Here is a 19795-nt window from a genome sequence, read left to right on the forward strand (position 1 = left end):
ATATTCTTTATTTATGCAATAAAAATTGTTTTTATTTCTTTTCAATATTTATAGCAAAAGGAAAGCGTTACTTTTTTTTTTATGAGAAATGTTTCTAATGTTTTGTTTATACCGAAAACTTTTTAACCGAGAGATTAGCAGGGAGTAATAATAGTATGTAGAAATCACTATGTTAGTAATCTTTACTCTAGAATTAATGAGCACCAGTCTCTAATTGACTCATGCTCATAAATATTCAAATATATAAACAGATTAGCAATCTCGTTAATCTTAATAATTTAGTAGGAAAATTACATCTTAATGTTCAAAGTGATAATTATTTTCAATTACACGACGATACTAATCTTCGAGTAAATCTCCAAGTTGTTCTACAAAATAAATAAATCTGCTTCAAAAAGATACACTTATTTATAGACTTTGTACGAATGAAAATACATACGATATGGTGACAAAAAAATTTTTCAATTTAAATGCAGTGAAAGGAACATAATTGTATTCCCATATGTTTTAAGTTTCGTAATCGATATTTGTTTTTTTTATTTTACTAGTGAAAATGTACATCAGTCCAACACCGAAGTAGGTACGTTAAAAAAAATGTGTAGTACGTTATTAAAAGTGTCAATGACGAGCCTCGAAGTCTCAAAGCGAACGATAAGATCATCGAGGATGCATGGTACATTCTCACAAAATCGAATCGGCGAATTTGCATGGAAAAAAACGGAAAAGATTTCGTAAAGAGCCAAACATACTTCCCGGAAGAAGGAAAGCTTCGAGCATAGAATCCAACAAAGATTTTCACCTTGGTTCCTTGTATAGAAAAGTGGATGTAACCGAGGACGGCTCGTTACCAGACAAAGATTATCACGATGCTCGGTGAGAATGGTCACAAGAGGAAACGAGACACATAAGAATGAAACAATGGACATCGAGTTTCGAAAGTCTCTCGCGGTTAACGTTTGTAACCCTTCGCTCCCCTCGATCTCACCCTCGATTTCGAATCCAACAGATAATCGTTAAATTCTTTAATTAACTATTGATTCTGTTACCGTAATTCTGTTTAGATTTCGAATCCAACAGATAATCGTTAAATTCTTTAATTAACTATTGATTCTGTTACCGTAATTCTGTTTATATTTCACGGAGAAAGTTAAACGAAATCCTAATAATTCATGAACTTTAGCTAATCGAATGATAATAACTTTGAGATCATTTCCATTACATTTTAGGGTTTGTATTGTAATCCTGTTTATATTTCACGGAGAAAGTTAAATCTAATAATTGTTGAACTTTAGCTAATCGAATAATAATATCTTTGAGATCATTTCAATTACATTTTAGGGTTTGTATTATCAGGAATCGAAACATTTAACTTTTATAAGCACAGTTTTTTAAAATTTAATTATAACATCATCGAAATATTTTTTTCTTATTGAGGACCATAGAAATTTTGTTATACTTCTAAAAAGTTTTACATATTATAAGAAATTTATTTAAAATGACTCTAAGCAAATCAAATTTTAGGCAACAGTGCTTTGCAAAACCTTCGAAATATTAATTTTCCATTCGTGACAAATATGTTTTATGCTCTTAAAAGTTTTACCATCATTGTAAACGTGCGCCTGGAAGATAGGCAACAGCCAAGCACTGGAGCAAAACTGGTCTCAGCTCTCTAGAAATTATCTCCGTCAAAGTTTCAGTATAATTCTCGTCCATTCGAATGAGTTTGAATTTACATATGTAGCAACGTGTCATTTTCTAATATATCTTTTCATTAATTATTCGCAGCCTCGATAAACGAGCCGTTTAACACTAATTGAGACGAGGCACGAAAACTCAGTTTATGAAACTGTGCAACAGCATGTATGTACCACTTTACGTTTATCATTAGGTCTCACGCGTACGCACGAAGGAAAAGCAATTAACAAGGAAACATCTTGTTGTGCTTTCTAGTGCGCGAATACCAAGCGTGCTGACACGTTCTACGAAACTTTCGACATCGTATTACAGTTACGTAAATTAAACATTGACGCATTGAAAATGTTTGCAGAGTTTTCGAGAATTTTACGAGCAGGAAAAGGTTCAGCTATAGTCTTTGTATCGTCGATTTCATTGCAAACTGGTTAATGAACTACCACGTGGCCATCTTGGCCCACTAACTATAAGGAATGCTAGAGCTAAGAAGTTTATGGGAATTAAAAATGAATTGCACTTGATGATATCCAAAAAAGTGAGTTTACTTTTCTACATCTGTGCAAAAAGTAGTACCTGTCCAATTATGTATAAAATAGTACACAAATGTATGAAACGCATGATTTGTGGTGAAAATAACAGCCCACCCTATAAGCACGTGCTCCGTTCGAATAATAAAACGTTCGAACAGTGAAACAATCAAATGATCCAACTTTCAGATAACGAAGGTTCGCGTCATGAAGGTTCTGCTCCATTCGTATAAAATTCTGCCCCATCTCTGATCTCTATAATCTATTATGTGTCAGCTTAGAGACGCTATAAAGGCCAGTTAGTGTGCGTTCCTTGCGCCCGCGCGTGTTTCTCGCAGCAAAAGAGTCGAAGGTCACTCCTTTTCTAGCCAGGAAATATCTCGGGGGATCTTCCTTCGGCATGATTCGCAAGATAGAAGTGCTCGTCGAGAACTCGTGGCGTTCGAGATTCTTTCCCGTCGCTGGCGTTCGATTCTCCCAATCAGTTACATCGATTCTTGTTGCGGGACTTGGCTGAACGCAGCCCTCCGAAATAGGATAAATTTGAGAGCCTCTGTGAAAGACCGAAGTGCAGAAAGTGTTGTGAGTCTGCGGGTTGCTATGACCCGGAGAGCAAGGACCTCTGGTCCTTGACGAGTTCGAGTCCACCACTTCTTCTCTCCTCTTATTTTCTGCTCTTATCTTTTATTTTTCTCCGTTGGTCGGACCCTCCCTGCGGTACGTCTCATCCCGCTGGTCGTTTAGCTCACTTTTTAATTGTTTTATCGCTGTCCTCAGTCTTTCTCTCCGCCAAAATGCATTTCGCTTCGTTAGTATCGTCTAAATCGAACTCATGGGAAAATCCCACGTCGTATCGACGATCGTCGCTGATTCTCAAACGAACGTTTACGGTTTGTTCGTCGATGAGCCACTTTTGTTGATTGCAGCCTCGACACCCCGTGCTCGGAACATCTCGTCCAAAGTGTTATTAAATGAGTTCCAAGAAGGAGTCCTCGTGGCGATCTATCGGCGATCGTTCGTCCTTTAATTAGCTATGGTCGCTCTTGCTTTCATTGCTGTTATTAAGCTGTCGACTGCCACACCCGTGAAATTTCTGAGACCCAATAACCCAACATTGGTCACAGTGTTTATTTTTTGTAACCCCTTCATTTTTATTTTTCTTAATATTTCAGATTGAAAATTAATTTTTTTGGCTACTTAGTGGAGAGTTCTGTCAATTAATATACTAATAGAGAAACTATCCCTAGGACTTTGCATTTTTATTTTTTAAGCATGCATAGAACGAATCTTTTAATGTTTAATAGAAAAGTCTTTTTGTGACGTTTGAACTTAAGGAAAAAATATTTGAGTATTATTTTAACTATCATTTCTTTGTTATTGATACATTAAATTAACTACCCTGTAATTTAATGTGTAAAGAGTCGAAATTATGTTACATCCTTAGATAACTTGTAATAATAATAATAGTAATACGTTTTTATTATATTGAACATTGCACATATTATGAAATTATAATCGAATGAAACGGATAAATGATAATTATAGGTATACGTGCAAAGACAGGGTACATACTGCTATTATCATAACTTTTAGAACCCAACATTCAATTCACAGTGAGTGGCAATAAAACCAAAGAATGAAATGGCATAATGATGCATGATATGTACCTTACATGTGGCTAAACGTAAAATAAATTCGAAACGAATAATGCTTACTCTGATGATACATCAAATTAAAGTATTGTAGGTACTTCGGAGTTGGGTAAAGCTCTGAGTATAATTTTATTTTTCTCTTGCAAATTTATCAACATGACGATGCAAGAACAAGTTAAACAACTCAGAAAACTGCAACTCGGCCCTAACGATCGATCACATTTTAACAGAGTGTCAAAAATACGAAGAAATAAGAAAAAAGCTCATCCTACCAAAAACTATCAAACAATTAAATGATTCAATATAAATCTTAGGACACTACTATATGTATAGATAATTTCTATATGCTACACATTCTATACAATACAAACCACACCAATGTGTACACGTGACATAAAATAAAATAAATAAATAAATAAAAAAGAAAGAACAAGTTACTATTTGTTGATTTTCTGAGTTTTCCTCATCTATTTTTTCTTTTGATTGAAGATTATGAAATTTTTATTAGAAACCCAACGAGTATTATATTGTTTTTTTTTTTTATTCCTGTCGCGGGTAAAGATGGTGACAAGAAAAATGTACGATTGAATTTTCTTTCGGTAAACGCATTGCGTAACGCGTAGGTACGCAGTAACGGTACGGTCGCACGTGACGATCGTCACAAATCCGTGGAAGAGGACGCAGACGCGATTTAAACAAGGAATCGGTGTAAGGAATAACTCGGTGTGTGCAGTCATCTGCAAGATGAATCTTTGACCTTCTCTGCAGTTCTCTACGAGCATATCTCGGGTGAAACCACAACGAACTACCTTCGCGGTGCAACAAAGGAATGTAACCCTGTGTAGGGGGAGTTTGTTTTCTCGGAATTGATGTGCTTCTCGGTAATGTTGCACGCGCCGAACTCCCAGCCAATCCTCTCGCGAATAATCTGCCAAGAATTTGTTTTCAACATTGAAGAAAATCTACTGCTTAGACAATTTAATGGTACGATTGTTCGAAAATTGCGTCACTAAATCAAATAGTTCGTATCATCGATATTTTACCCGTTTACTTTACTCGTAGCAGTTGTCGAGAAGAATGAAAGAAGCTCAATTAACGAAGATTATAAAATCAATCCTTTCGATACGAAATCTACTTTTATACTCGAAGTATCCACGAAAAAGAGTCAATTTTAACGAATCTTAAGTTTAACACTTTTTGTCACTGGGTATGCCCTGATTTTTCCAAGAAAGAAAAACAGTAAAATTTAGGAAGATACTGAACGCACAAAAAATACAATACGGTATAGTTTTTAAGCTGATGGAGTCATTGGCCTTATTATCTTCAAAATAAAGGTGTGACTGTTACTGTAACTATTCATCTTTCCTTGGAATGTACATAAAAATAAAACCAGTTACTACGTATTATGAAACGCCTTCTATCCCAGGCTCGTCTCGTCGCATTCCAAGCTCGACTAATTTAAATATACTCTGAAAGCTTCCGAAAATGCAATCAACCATCCGGAAGAGCCCACCGAAATTGCGTTTAACAATTATTGATAACTCACAAAGTCATCGACAACTCACGGCTAAGTGCCTGTATCTTGTACTTTTTCTCACAAAATAAAAGAGGGAAAGGAGCCATTCGAAGAGGGTGGTCCGTGTATTCGAGCCTCTCTTCGACCTGGCTCTTCAACGAGAGCCGTCGCGATGAATTTGAACGAGCATTACGGTATCCTGGCGCTGGTTATGCATTTTCATCGTTCCTTCGTTGCCTTCCTTCTCGAGAGAGCGGGTCGTCGAGATTTTAGGCAGTCGCGAGCAGGTCCCTGCGAAGGGCCAAAAAGAAGGAAAAGCAAACAGCTAGGCTTCCCAAAGGACATCGACGTTAATTCTTTTTATAGCCGTCCCGTCACGGCGTGCAACGACTGGACACAATGGCGTCAAATCCGTAGGACGACGAAGGGAGGAATTTGCAGCGAAAATACGCGGCGCTCTATACAAAAACGCATCATCGATAAACGCACGGCGAATACGGTGGACCTGTCCGTGCGATAAATTCCACGTGAATTTAATTTATCTTTCTGTCAGGGACCGTGGAGAATTTCGCAACGTTCGAAACAGGGGGACTCGTTTCTCTTTCGACTGCTCGACAATCGGGCTACCTTGCGGTTGTCTAAAGCGGTTGCACGACGAGACGAAACCTTCGCCTTCCTCGAACCATCGTAAACGTTCTCTGTATTTTTTCCCGCCTCTCCGTAGGAAAGTTACTTCGGAGGAGTTGGGAGGGTTCTTTCGTATTTTCTTCTTCGACGATTTGCGCGATGGCTCAGTCAACATCGTATGAACAGAAGCCACGAAGATTGACAGCGCAGTATTTAACTCGAGAACGTTAGTTTATTTGGCATATAAATATACAGGGTCTACGGCCACCCCAGGGAAAAATTTTAATAGAGGATTCTAGAAGCCAAAATAAGACGAAAATCAAGAATACCCATTTGTTCATGGAGGCTTCGTTAAAAAGTTATTAACAATTAAATTCAAAAATTTCAAATCGTTCTGGAAAAATTATTTTCGGTTGCGAGGGTCAATTACAATCATTTTTGGTGAATACACATACTTCCGAAATCCTATCCAGTTTCGAGAAAAAAATTCGAGTAAGTGCTGAAAGTTTTGGGTGAAAAAAAAGACTTTCGAATCGTCTTGGAAAAATTATTTTTAGTTGCAGGAGTCAATTGCAAGCATTTTTGGTTAACAGACATACCCTCGAAATCCTATTCAGTTTCGAGAAAAAAATTCCTTACCGAAAATATAATTTCTGGCCAGAAATGTCTGCCCGAATTTTCATGCGAATCTTTAAAACGTCATAATTTCTGAACGGATTGGACGATTTTAATATTCAAAAAAGCAAACTATGCGTATTTTGGTGGAGAATATGTACAAATCGCAAAAATATTCGAAAAGTTGGTCCTTGACCCTGCTAAATTAGAAAAACCCCATAAAAATGGTCTAATTTTCAAACGACCATGACTCCTACAATTGTGAATATATTTCAATGAAACTTTTTTCTGAAGTAGAGCTCATAGGTACCTACAAAAAAGTATTAGACAACTTTTCTGTAGAGCGTCAAACAAAATTACTAAAAATGAAGAAGGAATTTTTAAGAAAAATCGACAGGGGGTAGGTGCCTAAATTTTTCGACAAAATTAAAACATTTCAAATCGTTCTGAAAAAATTATTTTTGGTTTCGGGGGTCAATTACAATCATTCTTGGTCAAGAGACATACCTTCGAAATCCTACGCGTTTTCAACAAAAAAATTCGGGAAGATGGACAAATTTTTCAAAAATTTCAAATCGTTTTAAAAAAATTTATTTTCAGTTGCAGAGATCAACTACAATCATTCTTGGTGAAAAGACATACCGCCGAAATCCTACGCATTTTTGAGAAAAAAATTCCTAACCGAAAATGCAATGTCTGATCATGGATGATGATTCCTCTGAAATTCGGCGGAATTGAAAAATTTCAAATTTCTCTAGAAAAATTACTTTTGATTATAACATCTACCTGTTATAGCTAATAAACCGATAGAAAGTTGAACAATTAACGGATGATCATCATAAGCGCCTCTATAAATCAATGCTTGCACTTTAATTATAAGTTAGTTAAGTCTGAACGACAATACCTATTATTCAATATCTTGACTTTGTATATAGTTATATGTCAAACGAACCAATGTTCTCAAGTTAAATATTACGTACAAAGATAAAAGAAATTCCGCAAACCGCGTTACTTTTCTGTTAAAACGTACAGTACATCTACCTGTTATAGCTAATAAACCGATAGAAAGCTGAACAATTAACAGATGATCGTCATAAGAGCCTCTATGAATCAATGCTTGCACTTTAATTATAAGTTAGTTAAGTCTCAACGACAATACCTATTATTCAATATCTTGACTTTGTATATAGTTATATGCCAAACGAACCAATGTTCTCAAGTTAAATACTACGTATAAAGATAAAAGAAATTCCGTAAACCGTGTTACTTTTCTGTTAAAACGTACAGTACATCTACCTGTTATAGCTAATACACCGATAGAAAGTTGAACAATTAACGGATGATCGTCGTAAGTACCTCTATGAATCAATGCTTGCACTTTAATTATAAGTTAGTTAAGTCTCAACGACAATACCTATTATTCAATATCTTGAGTTTGAATATAGTTATATGCCAAACGAACCAATGTTCTCAAGTTAAATACTACGTACAAAGATAAAAGAAATTCCGCAAACCGTGTTACTTTTCTGTTAAAACGTACAGTACATCTACCTGTTATAGCTAATACACCGATAGAAAGTTGAACAATTAACGGATGATCGTCGTAAGTACCTCTATGAATCAATGCTTGCGCTTTAATTATAAGTTAGTTAAGTCTGAACGACAATACCTATTATTCAATATCTTGACTTTGTATATAGTTATATGCCAAACGAACCAATATTCTCAAGTTAAATACTACGTACAAAGATAAAAGAAATTCCGCAAACCGTGTTACTTTTCTGTTAAAACGTACAGTACATCTACCTGTTATAGCTAATACACCGATAGAAAGTTGAACAATTAACGGATGATCGTCGTAAGTACCTCTATGAATCAATGCTTGCACTTTAATTATAAGTTAGTTAAGTCTGAACGACAATACCTATTATTCAATATCGTGATTTTGTATATAGTTATATGCCAAACGAACCAATATTCTCAAGTTAAATACTACATACAAAGATAAAAGAAATTCCGCAAACCGTGTTACTTTTTTGTTAAAACGTACAGTACATCTACCTGTTATAGCTAATAAACCGATAGAAAGTAGTCCTACTATACCTGTTTCGCCCCTCTCGTCGAACAGAAGCATTTTCCAACGCGAGATAAATGCCCGTCAATAAGAAACAAATTATCCGTGTACCATTTAACGCATCGTGGATGCACGATTATTTCCTTTTCTCTTTAATCAACGTGACATTTCGGATACAGAGTTGCGTATTATTCGAGTAACTTCGAACCGGTCTTTATTTAGAAAATTCTTTCATTTACTTTCAACGAGGATACGCACGATTACCCTGTCGCGGCGATCAACGAACGATAAAGACGTGTAAGAAGATAGAGAGAACGATCTAGACACGATAATAACATCGTGGAAGCAATTCGAAGGAGTAACTATGTCCATCATGATTTGCCACGGAAATTGAAATGTTTCGCGACGATGGTTCAGGACTCGTGCGAGGATCGCCAACGCTGGGGACCTTTTAAGTATGCGTGCTCGAGAGATATCGCCATCGTATTTGGGCCTAAGTGGTGGATCGTGTAAGCCGCGTCAAATTTATAGTCCGATTCAGCATCGTGCACGAGTAATCCCTTATCTGGTTTCGCGGTTGAGGCGATCAGTCGGCGAAATTAATTGTACCAAAGGTCGTGCCTACTCATTTCTACCATCGCATTTCTCTCGCCACGATTAAATTCTTTCTTCCTCCCCTTCGATTTATTTGTGTTCATGCGCTATATTACGTTGTATAAAAACGCGAGAAAAAGATCACGCTAATAATATCAAAATACGGTAAAAAAGTTTAAAAATTGTCACCCCGTCACGATTTTATTAAATGTACTTATTTTTCAATGTCTTACAATTAATCGTCGATTTGGTTTTCGTTTAACACTAGGTTTACGGAATACGTCAATTTGACGCATTAAGATTCTAAACCTAACGTTACAGAACTCGTAAATATTATTTGTTAGCAATTTATATTGGATTTAATTGATGTAATGATATGAATATACACTCTAATTAAAAGAAAAATTGCATTTTAATGCAACTGTTAACAGAGCGAATTACAATAAAAATATGCGCAACGAGTGTCCGTAAACGTAGCGTTAATTCCTCGAACACTCTTATTTTATTCTTCGCGTGTCTCATATTTCTCACACTCTTTGGCTTTAGTTTTCTATTTCTTTCAATCTGGAGAACGAACTACAGGTTCTTTCCGATTATCCAGTCACATATACAGGGTGTTAGGCCACTCCTGGGAAAAGTTTTAATAGAGGATTCTAGAGTCTAAAATAAGACGAAAATCAAGAATACCAATTCGTTGATGGAGGCTTCGTTAAAAAGTTATTAACAATTAAATTCAAGAATTTCAAATCGTTCTGGAAAAATTATTTTCGGTTGCGGTGGTCAATTACAATCATTTTTGGTGAATAGACATACTTCCGAAATCCTATGCACTTTCGAGAAAAAAATGCGAATAAGTGCTGAAAGTTTTGGGTGAAAAAAAAGACTTTCGAATCATCTTGGAAAAATTATTTTTAGTTGCAGGGGTCAATTGCAAGCATTTTTGGTCAACAGACATACCCCCGAAATCCTACTAAGTTTCGAGAAAAAAATTCCTTACCGAAAATATAATTTCTGGCCAGAAATGTCTGCCCGAATTTTCATGCGAATCTTTAAAACGTCATAACTTCTGAGCGGATTGGACGATTTTAATGTTTAAAAAAGCAAACTACGCGTATTTTGATGGAGAATATGTACAAATCGCAAAAATATTCGAAAAGTTGGTCCTTGACTCCGCAAAATGAGAAAAACCCCATAAAAATGGTCCAATTTTCAAACAGCCATAACTAATACAATTGTGAATATATTTCAATGAAACTTTTTTCTGAACTAGAGCTCATGGGTACCTACAAAAAAGTATTAGACAACTTTTCTCTAGGGCTTCAAACAAAATTACTAAAAATGAAAAAGGAATTTTTAAGAAAAATTGACAGGGGGTAGGTGCTCAAATTTTTCGACGAAAAAAAAAATTTTTAATTAATTCTGAAAAAATTATTTTCGGTTGCGGGGGTCAATTACAATCATTTTTGGTCAACAGACATGCCCCCGAAATCCTACCCACTTTCCAGAAAAAAATTCGAGGAGGTGTGAAATTTTTCGACGGAAAAAAAAAATTTCAAATCGTTTTGAAAAAATTATTGTGGATTGCGAGAGTCAATTACAATCATTTTTGGTGAATAGACATACCCCCGAAATCCTACCCACTTTCGAGAAAAATTATCAGTATTGGCGGAACTTTAAACGTTAATAACTTCTTAACGAAGCCACTATCAACAAATTGGTATTCTTGATTTCCGTCTTATTTTGGCCTCTAGAATCCCCCATTAAAATTTTTCCCAGGGGTGGCTGAACACCCTGTGTAGGTAGCCATTGCAGACTGCCCGTTTGAAGCGAAAAGTTTGCCAAACAAGAGCAGCAGAAGGGAAGGGTTAACGCCGTAGGAGAGGATCCTTAGATGGTAAAATGAAAACGATCGGAGGTATTAATCGCGCCCTGGGATAGATGATTTAATATTATAAGCGTCCGGGATTTATGTCAGATTAGGCTTCGGAGTCAGTTTTAATATTCTTTGCCTTGATCTTGGCGGTGGATTGGCATTGGGGAGTAACTTTTAAAATTAGAAACTCATCGGTATGCAAAGTACTACGATCTTTATGGAGTTAGTAGATCTGCTGACAGGTAAGTGTAAATTGTATGTTTTTATAAATACATAAGAATACCTTCGATAAAAAAAATCACAAGAAATACACTCGTCATAGGAATCTTAAAAACCATACCTAATACCTACAAATTCTTTTCTTAAACTTTACAAATACAATTATATAAATTATAAAAATGCACGAAAGAAAAGAGGAAAATATACACAAGAATTGTAAAGAATTCGTAATTAGTTGAATAATCTTAATTAAACGAAAACCTAATAGATATTGTTTGTAGACAGAATATTTCATACAAAAATCCTTTTTACGAAAGAATTATTTTCGCAATGGCACCTTAACAAATCGCGCGAAAAATTCCAGAAGAATTCGACGGAATTGGAAATTCGAATCACGAACGCCTACGGTGTCCCGTAATCTTTTTTTCAGAGATATCCTCCGTATAAGGCGAGCTTATAATTATACGAATGTGAGAGGCCAATAAACGAAACTGACACGAGGTGTACGCTTAAATCTTCTTAAAAATGTTATTTATAAGCACGTTACGCGCGTAAATATGTCCATTATCTCTATCTGTGTATTTAATTACCGTTCGTAAGATGATTTCCAACAGGTGTGCGATTATAGAATCAAAGATGTGCTGTATGTACTCGCGTGGAAATATTTATCCCATTATTTACAAATCCAATTGATGACCCGTTTCTTCTTATTACTACGTGATAATTATATTTCATATTCGACAAGATTTTCTTACGGGTCGAAATTAAATATTTTTCCAGTGCTGACCTTCGAGTAATGCAATGAATATTTTTAGCAATGGATCTCTTGAACTGTTTAGTAATCATGGTTCCAAGCATAAAATTTTCACGACTGTGCAAAGCTACCTGAAACGAGTCTAACAACTAAAGGATTCTTGTCACGAGTACGCACAGTGTTTCACATTTTATCTCGGCGTGACAGTGCTCGCAGATCTTCTCGGTCATTGTACTGACCGCACAACGTTACTTCTAAGCGGATACGATGATATTTGAATAGTCAGTTCAAAAATTCTCCGAAATTGCTTTCACCTTCAGGACATCATTAAAATAAAAGGATTGTTAAATACTCCTTAAATTACTAAATTTCACCCCTGTTACGTATCATCGTATTACAAAAATATCCAGAAATATCCAGAAAATTATAAAAAAAATTTCAATACAATACGAATTCAGTCTAAAAATGTTAATTGTAAAGTTCGATATTTCTGTTTCACTAAGAAACGCAGGAACTCTCGAGACACCCCGTATGCCACGTTACGAAAACATCACGTCACCGTTTCAAGATAAAAGGCAAACACTCTGGTGATTTTTGTTTCTCTGTTAAAAAAGAAATCGTGGCAAAGTTGCACTGTGTCACACGGATAACAAAATCGATTCTTCCGAGTTTCCGGTCACAGACGATCGAAAATGCACAAACATGGTAGGCAAGAGATGCTTCCGTGTCACGAAATCATCGAAAAACCGTGCCATTTAACCGTTCCGAGATCCAGTAAAATGTAAATCGTCGCACGCATGGAAAACCAAGTGCTGAGGTCACGCGTGACTCACGACTGTACCGGGGCATTCTTGCCAAAAATCGTCGAGGGCCCGATCGCCTCGCGGATATCTGGATTTCAGGATTACGAGAATTCGGTTCTCGTCGTTCCTTTTTCGTTCCCCCTTTTTAGAGGATTCTTCCTCGTTGCAGGATAATAAAAAAGCCGATGATCCCCGCCACCGGTCCCTGGTAACGTAACCCGTACCATAAAATTCACGCAATGCCTCGAATGGAGGGGAGGGGATTGAAGTTTGCGAACCGAAATATTCGAGGAACCGCTTGTTCGAATATCAAAATGCGTTTCGGTAACGAGCGTCCTCCTAAAGAGTAATCTCGGGAGTGCATTTACCTCTGCATTCCAGCTTTGAGTCGCACAGGTTCAACGATCAGACTTTTTCTTCGTTGCTCGAGGTGCGCGAAGATTCTGCAGAAATCGCGAAAACCGGAAGTCGGCTCGAGCGACTATGACCGGGTCGACGACTCGATCCAACGGACGAGTTCTCGTACTGAAATAAGTTCATTTTAGGCAAGGCAATCGTTCTAATTCATCCTAACAAACGTGTCTTTCGTTGTTATTGAATTTCGATAAGAAGAGATCAGTGACCAGAAAACGGTCAAAACTCGTTGAAATGAAGAATGAAAAGAATTATTTAAAGAGTTATTTTTTACACTATACTGAAAAATTAGTAAACTGCCGCATTATAGAGACCACTGCACATTCGTTTGCATTAAGTAACATTGCAATAGATAGGAAAAATACCCACTTTTCTATGATGTTAATAAACTTTCCACGACAAGGGTGCATGTATCAGCTCTTCTCTCTATATTCGTCTAGGGTAATGTCTTTCACGGTCGCGTAACGCGAGATCTGGATTGCGTAATGGCTTGATACGAGGAAAGGTATCAAAATAACCGCCAAGTTGAACGAACAGCGAACCGACTCGCGACAATACCGTTACAAAATATTGTCGAAAAGGCTCCGGTGTCCAAGTACGTACATCTCTGCGGGGACCTTGACATCCTACGCGGTCGTCGTCGCCACCACCGCGTCCAGATCTTTGTCTTTTTTTCACGTTAACCTCGCGAGCAACGAATGATCACCGGGGAAGTACACCGTCCTGACCGGTCATTCTAAATCTCCTCCAATAAGAATCCGCCCAATCGGCGCACCGAATCGCGTCCTTGTGGCTTCTTCGACCCCGCTGACGAGCAAGTGGAGGGGAATTTAAGCGGCAACAAGAGTGGTGCAGAAGCGTGCACTTCCTGAGCAAGAGTCTCGCCGCAGGATCCTGCGCCCGTGTAATTGGGGTCCTGCAAAGCTACTCCCTACGAAGCAGGAATGGTGGGGGATGCCCTATGTAAGCCCTCGAACCGACCAGGTCCAGACCATCCAGCATCAGGACATCGTACAAGGACTCGGATACTGGTGCTCTCGACCGATTCCACCAACGATTAGCGCGGGTTCAACGTCAGGCCTCTTCGAGGGTACTTGTCCCTCGGAATATCATCGATCACACGGTCAAAGGTCACGATGAGGTTCATCTTGATATTCGTGACCCTTGTGCTCGGCCTCTGCGACGCTGCGAGACGTACGACGACCGCGGCGTCGACCGCCGCTGCCTTCGGGGGCAGGCAACTCGCACAAAATCGTGGCCAATCTCAAGGTTAGTGCTTTTCGTCGATAGTGGACTCGAAATTTCGATGTTTCGAAAGGACCGTGTTTCAGAAATTAGTAGAATTTAATTGAAATATAGTGTAAACTCGGAAGTCTGAAGACAAGGGGGGCTGAAGTCCAGAGTCGGGGGAAATGTAATCTGGTTACATTTTAGTAATTTAAAAGTGTGGTTTACTAGAGAAAGATTTTTTATTATTTCTAAATTTCTTACTTTTAAAAGAGACACTTCGTTTGTTATATTTAATTAAATGAATTAAATTAAGTAAAATGTCCGTTTGCTCCTGAAAAATAGTGTCGACTGAATTAGTCAAAAGAAACTTGCTCATCAAAGGCAAATGGAAGATTTTATTTAACTAGAATCCCAAAGTCAATTAGATTTTCTTACCGTCCACTTGAACGATACAATAGTGAATCTATCAGCAATTTTCTGATTTCTTTACGATTGTCTTTTGCTTTTACTGTGATAGGAAACGTATGGGACCTCGTGGAGCTACAGAAGCTGGACAAGCAACAGGACTTTTGGAGTCAGGAACCGTCAGTGAATACCACCGAATCGGAAGATGCAAGCGCGTTGAGCGGAAGACAAAATTATCCGCTGCTTCCAAGCCCTGGAGACACGAACGAGCTACCGGGACCCATAGCGACTCCTACACCCGCACCGATCCAACCACCGCCTGGATGTTACGGTTTACGTGGACAGTTCCCGAGCCCTAAGAGCTGTGTTAATTACTTAAATTGTTGGGATGGTGTGGTTATCGAACAGTCTTGCCCCGATGGTCTGCTCTTCAACGCGGTTAATTTGGTTTGCGATTACGATTACAACGTGAACTGCGGTGGTCGACCCTTGCCTACGCCAAGTAAGTAAATAACGTTGAAAACTCTAACAAAAATTTTTCTACTCTGCAAGCTATCGACATTTAGAGCATAAGCACACTTTATGGGAATTAATTCTACTCCAGATGATCCACGAAAATAATTTTCCTACATTTTATAATTTTATCATAAAAATTGTAAATACTTCTATCTATACATAATTACATTGAAATGCTCTAACAAAAATATTTCTACTCTGCAAGCTATCGACATTTAGAGCATAAGCACACTTTATGGGAATTAATTCTACTCCAGATGATCCATAAAAAAAATTTTCCTACATTTTATAATTTTATCATAAAAATTGTAAATACTTCTATCTATATATAATTACATTGAAATGCTCTAACAAAAATTTTTTTACTCTGCAAGCTATCGACATTTAGAGCATAAGCACACTTTATGGGAATTAATTCTACTCCAGATGATCCATAAAAAAAATTTTCCTACATTTTATAATTTTATCATAAAAATTGTAAATACTTCTATCTATACATAATTACAGTGAAATGCACTAACAAAAATTGTCCTACTTTGCAAGCTATTGACAATCGGGGCATAAACACATTTTATGGGATTTAATTCTACTCCAGATGATCCACGAAAAAAATTTTCCTACATTTTATAATTTTATCATAAAAGTTGTAAATACTTCTATCTATATACAAGGTGTTCGGCCACACCTGGACAAAATTTTAATAGAAGATTCTAGAGGCCAAAATAAGACGAAAATTAAGAATATCAATTTCTTGATTAAGGCTTTGTTAGAAAGTTATTAAAAAATTAAATTAAAAAATTTCAAATCATTCACGGAAAAATTATTTTTGGTTGCGGGGGTCAATTACAATCATTTTTGGTGAATACACATACCCTCAAATTTCTACCCACTTTCGAGAAAAAAATTCGGGCAAATACTAAATTTTTTTGGCGAAAAAAAATTTTTCAAATCCTTCTGAAAAAATTATTTTCGGTTGCAGAGGTCGATTACAATCATTTTTGGTCATTACACATATCCACGAAATTCTACGCATTTTCGAGAAAAAAATTCCTGACCGAAAATCTAATGTGAGGCCAGAAATGTTACTCCGAAATTTCATGCGAATCTTTAAAACATCATAACTTCTGAACGGATTGGACGATTTTAATGTTTAAAAAAGCAAACTACGCGTATTTTGGTGGAGAATATGTACAAATCACAAAAATATTCAAAAAGTTGGTCCTTGACCCCGCAAAATGAGAAAAACCCCATAAAAATGGTCCAATTTTCAAACAGCCATAACTCCTACAATTGTGAATATATTTCAATAAAACTTTTCTCTGAAGTAGAGTTCATAGGTACCTACAAAAAAGTATTAGACAACTTTTCTGTAGGGCGTCAAACAAAATTACTAAAAATGAAAAAGGAATTTTTAAGGAAAATCGACAGGGGGTAGGTGCCTACATTTTTCGGCGAAAAAAAATTTTTTCAAATCGTTTAAAAAAAATTATTTTCGGTTTCAGGAGTCGATTACAATAATTTTTGGTCATTACACATACCCCCGAAATCCTACCCATTTTCTGGAAAAAAATTCAGAACGAGCGAAACTTTAAACGTTAATAACTTTTTAACGAAGCCTCCATCACTAAATTGCTATTTTTGATTTTCGTTCTATTTTGACCTCTAGAATCTCCTATTACAATTTTTCCCAGGGGTAGCCGAACACCCTGTATAATTTCATTGAAACGCTGTAACAAAAATTGTCCTACACTAAAAGCTATCGACAATCAGAAAATAAATACACTTTATGGGAATTAATTCTACTTCAAACGATCTGCAAAAAAATTTTCTTCGAGTCCACGATCAAAAAATATAATTACTGGTTACAAAATAAAGAATTACGAGTGTTTTGCTGTAGCGAACAAAACCGTACGAGGTACGAAATTTCTGTTAATGATATTTTTGTGTCGTAGAACCGTCTCTGCCCACGGGATCTAAATTGTGTCCGGAGTCGAATGGCCGCTACAGAAGTGCGACGAACTGCTCGGAATTCTACGTGTGCGTTTTCGGAAGGCCTGTCAAGTTCGGCTGCCCCCGCGGCCTGGTCTACAATGACGTAAGATACACTCGTTCATAACTCGTTCCTAGAGCACTTCTGGAATTTTAAATCGCGAAACGACAGAGTGTGTCGTACACGTGTGAGAATCTCTTTCGTTCAAACTCGCGCTATCCTTCATGGTCAAAACGGTCGAAACTTCCGCATCGTTGCACGGAAATTAAATTCATTATTAATGCACTCGACTTATGAATAACTGGTTTAACTGGTAAAAGGTTAGCGAATAGTTAACTTAAAATTTCACTTTGCAATGTTACCAGAGGCACTCAATTTAGCAGCCCCTTTCTAAGTTAGAAACCTTTTCAAATTTAAAATAATCTGTATTAAAGATATGGTTCCTTACACGACAATATTGCATAAATTATTGTCGAGAGCTACATATAATCTCAAAAAATTAATTTCCTTGCTTTGAAACTGGGAAGTTAATAGTTTTATTAGCCTGGAAAAGCTACTACAACCTTAGTCAGAAGGTAATATTCAGTCTTAAAAATGACCCATTCGTAATTTCTAATAAAACTAGTAAAAAATTTTCTCGACTGAATTTTTGACGTAATTTTCTATAAGAAAATGAATAAACACTTTCTTCGCGTACCTATCATTTTAATTTCCTTGGTACAAATAAATACACTAAAATTGTCGGTAGTTCTAGTGTTAATTTCACGATACACGAGTATAAAGGTAACAAGGGACCTAACCCAGACCATTTTCTATAATATTTTGACTAACAAAAATAATAACCAAAATCTTTTCTTTGACCAAAAATTCCACAGTTATTGGGTGTCTGCGACTACCAATACAACGTGGACTGTAAAGGTGCAGCAACCCCTGCACCCCCAACTCCATCGGGAAGCAACAGTCCATTGACACAACCACCACCTCTACCACAGTCGCAGACGTATGGACCTGTACCTTCCTACGAACCCTCTCCGCCCCAACAGCCACCCTCTTATGGACAACTAGGACCGCCCTCTCAACCTCCACAACCATCCTCTTATCCTGTCAACCCTTGGCTGAACACTAGGACCAATCGTGACCCTTGGTACCAGGAATTGAAAATGAACAGGGACGACGAGTCGCTCATCAACGGGCAACAACAACCGCCCGAGGCAGTCCAGAATCCATGGAATACGGTGCAAAATATTCCTGCGAGCCTAGTCTCGGTACCGTGTGAAAATGGTATCGTGCATAGGCTCAACGATGCCTGTACGAACGTGGTGGTTTGTAGAAACGGTCACCCGCAACTGGTGCAATGTTCCTCGGGGCTTATGTACGACATACCATCGGAATCCTGCCAACCACCCTCTGTTGCCAAATGGTAGGCATTTAAAGTAATCTTATACCATTAAACAAATTAAAAATGTTCTCTTTTAATAATTTTAAAAGATAAATCTATATTCTATTTAATGGATCATATTTTTTTTCTGTTTCAGCTAATCGACGAGTCACTTACTAATAGAACTAACGCTTTGTACTATCTACGCTGATCACTTAAACGTAAATAAAGCATCGATTTTTCGTAAATCTCGAGTTCGATATTTTTCCCTATGTTCGACTGAGTTTTTCAGCAAATGAAATTGAACCAACGATTATAATTTTACACTCGAGTGTAAAATATATTTTATACTTGTAATGTAAACTGCTTTGAGAACTGTTTTCAAACGAATCATATTCTTTTATTTTTAGAAATATTAACTCGATTTTATATTAATAAAGCTAATTGAGACAATTGTATGCAAGAATATAATATGCTACTAAAGATCTTCCGTACACAAAGCAGAAAAAATATGATGTATATAAGAAAGTATAATGTCACCGATTAAAAGGTTCGTGAATTTGTTATAAAAGAGATTTACATACAACAGAGAGGGGGTACATATTTCGAATACTAAAATAGCACTTTGTTTTTATAAAAGAGAATATAGTACAGTGACAGAAATTGAAGTAACATCGATATATGAAAATAAATTAAAAATTTTCCCAGATTGTTATTAACTAAAAAGATTCGTGTATCCTCTGGATGGTAACGGAGGATTTGTAGTAGCATATGATCTTTCGTTCTTTACTGTAAGAGAGCGGCACTGTACCTCAACGTTCTCCAGAAGCAGAAATCAAAAGATACAAAGCCTTAAATCTAAAAAGAGACACGTAAAGAGACACCAGAAACACTAACGCTATTTTACATTTATTGA

The 19795-nt window shown here is 36.9% G+C and overlaps 1 protein-coding gene across 1 annotated transcript; it reads left to right on the top strand.

Moving 5' to 3' along the window:
* The first annotated feature begins 14496 nt into the window (after nucleotides 1-14496).
* Nucleotides 14497-19040, top strand: LOC143344495 (uncharacterized). The gene is made up of 5 exons (XM_076770608.1): nucleotides 14497-14629; nucleotides 15108-15497; nucleotides 17464-17606; nucleotides 18377-18921; nucleotides 19037-19040. Exons 1-5 carry the CDS (start codon nucleotides 14497-14499, stop codon nucleotides 19038-19040), a joined length of 1215 nt encoding a protein of 404 aa, XP_076626723.1.
* The last annotated feature ends 755 nt before the right edge of the window (nucleotides 19041-19795 follow it).

This window comes from Colletes latitarsis, chromosome 8, assembly GCF_051014445.1.
Source record: "Colletes latitarsis isolate SP2378_abdomen chromosome 8, iyColLati1, whole genome shotgun sequence".
NCBI lineage: Eukaryota > Metazoa > Arthropoda > Insecta > Hymenoptera > Colletidae > Colletes > Colletes latitarsis.

Coding starts and splice junctions, on each gene's coding strand:
- LOC143344495 (XM_076770608.1), top strand. CDS start 14,497: ATGAGGTTCATCTTGATATTCGTGACCCTTGTGCTCGGCCTCTGCGAC. Junction 14,630..15,107: donor AAATCGTGGCCAATCTCAAG/GTTAGTGCTTTT, acceptor TTACTGTGATAG/GAAACGTATGGGACCTCGTG. Junction 17,607..18,376: donor GCGGCCTGGTCTACAATGAC/GTAAGATACACT, acceptor AAAATTCCACAG/TTATTGGGTGTCTGCGACTA.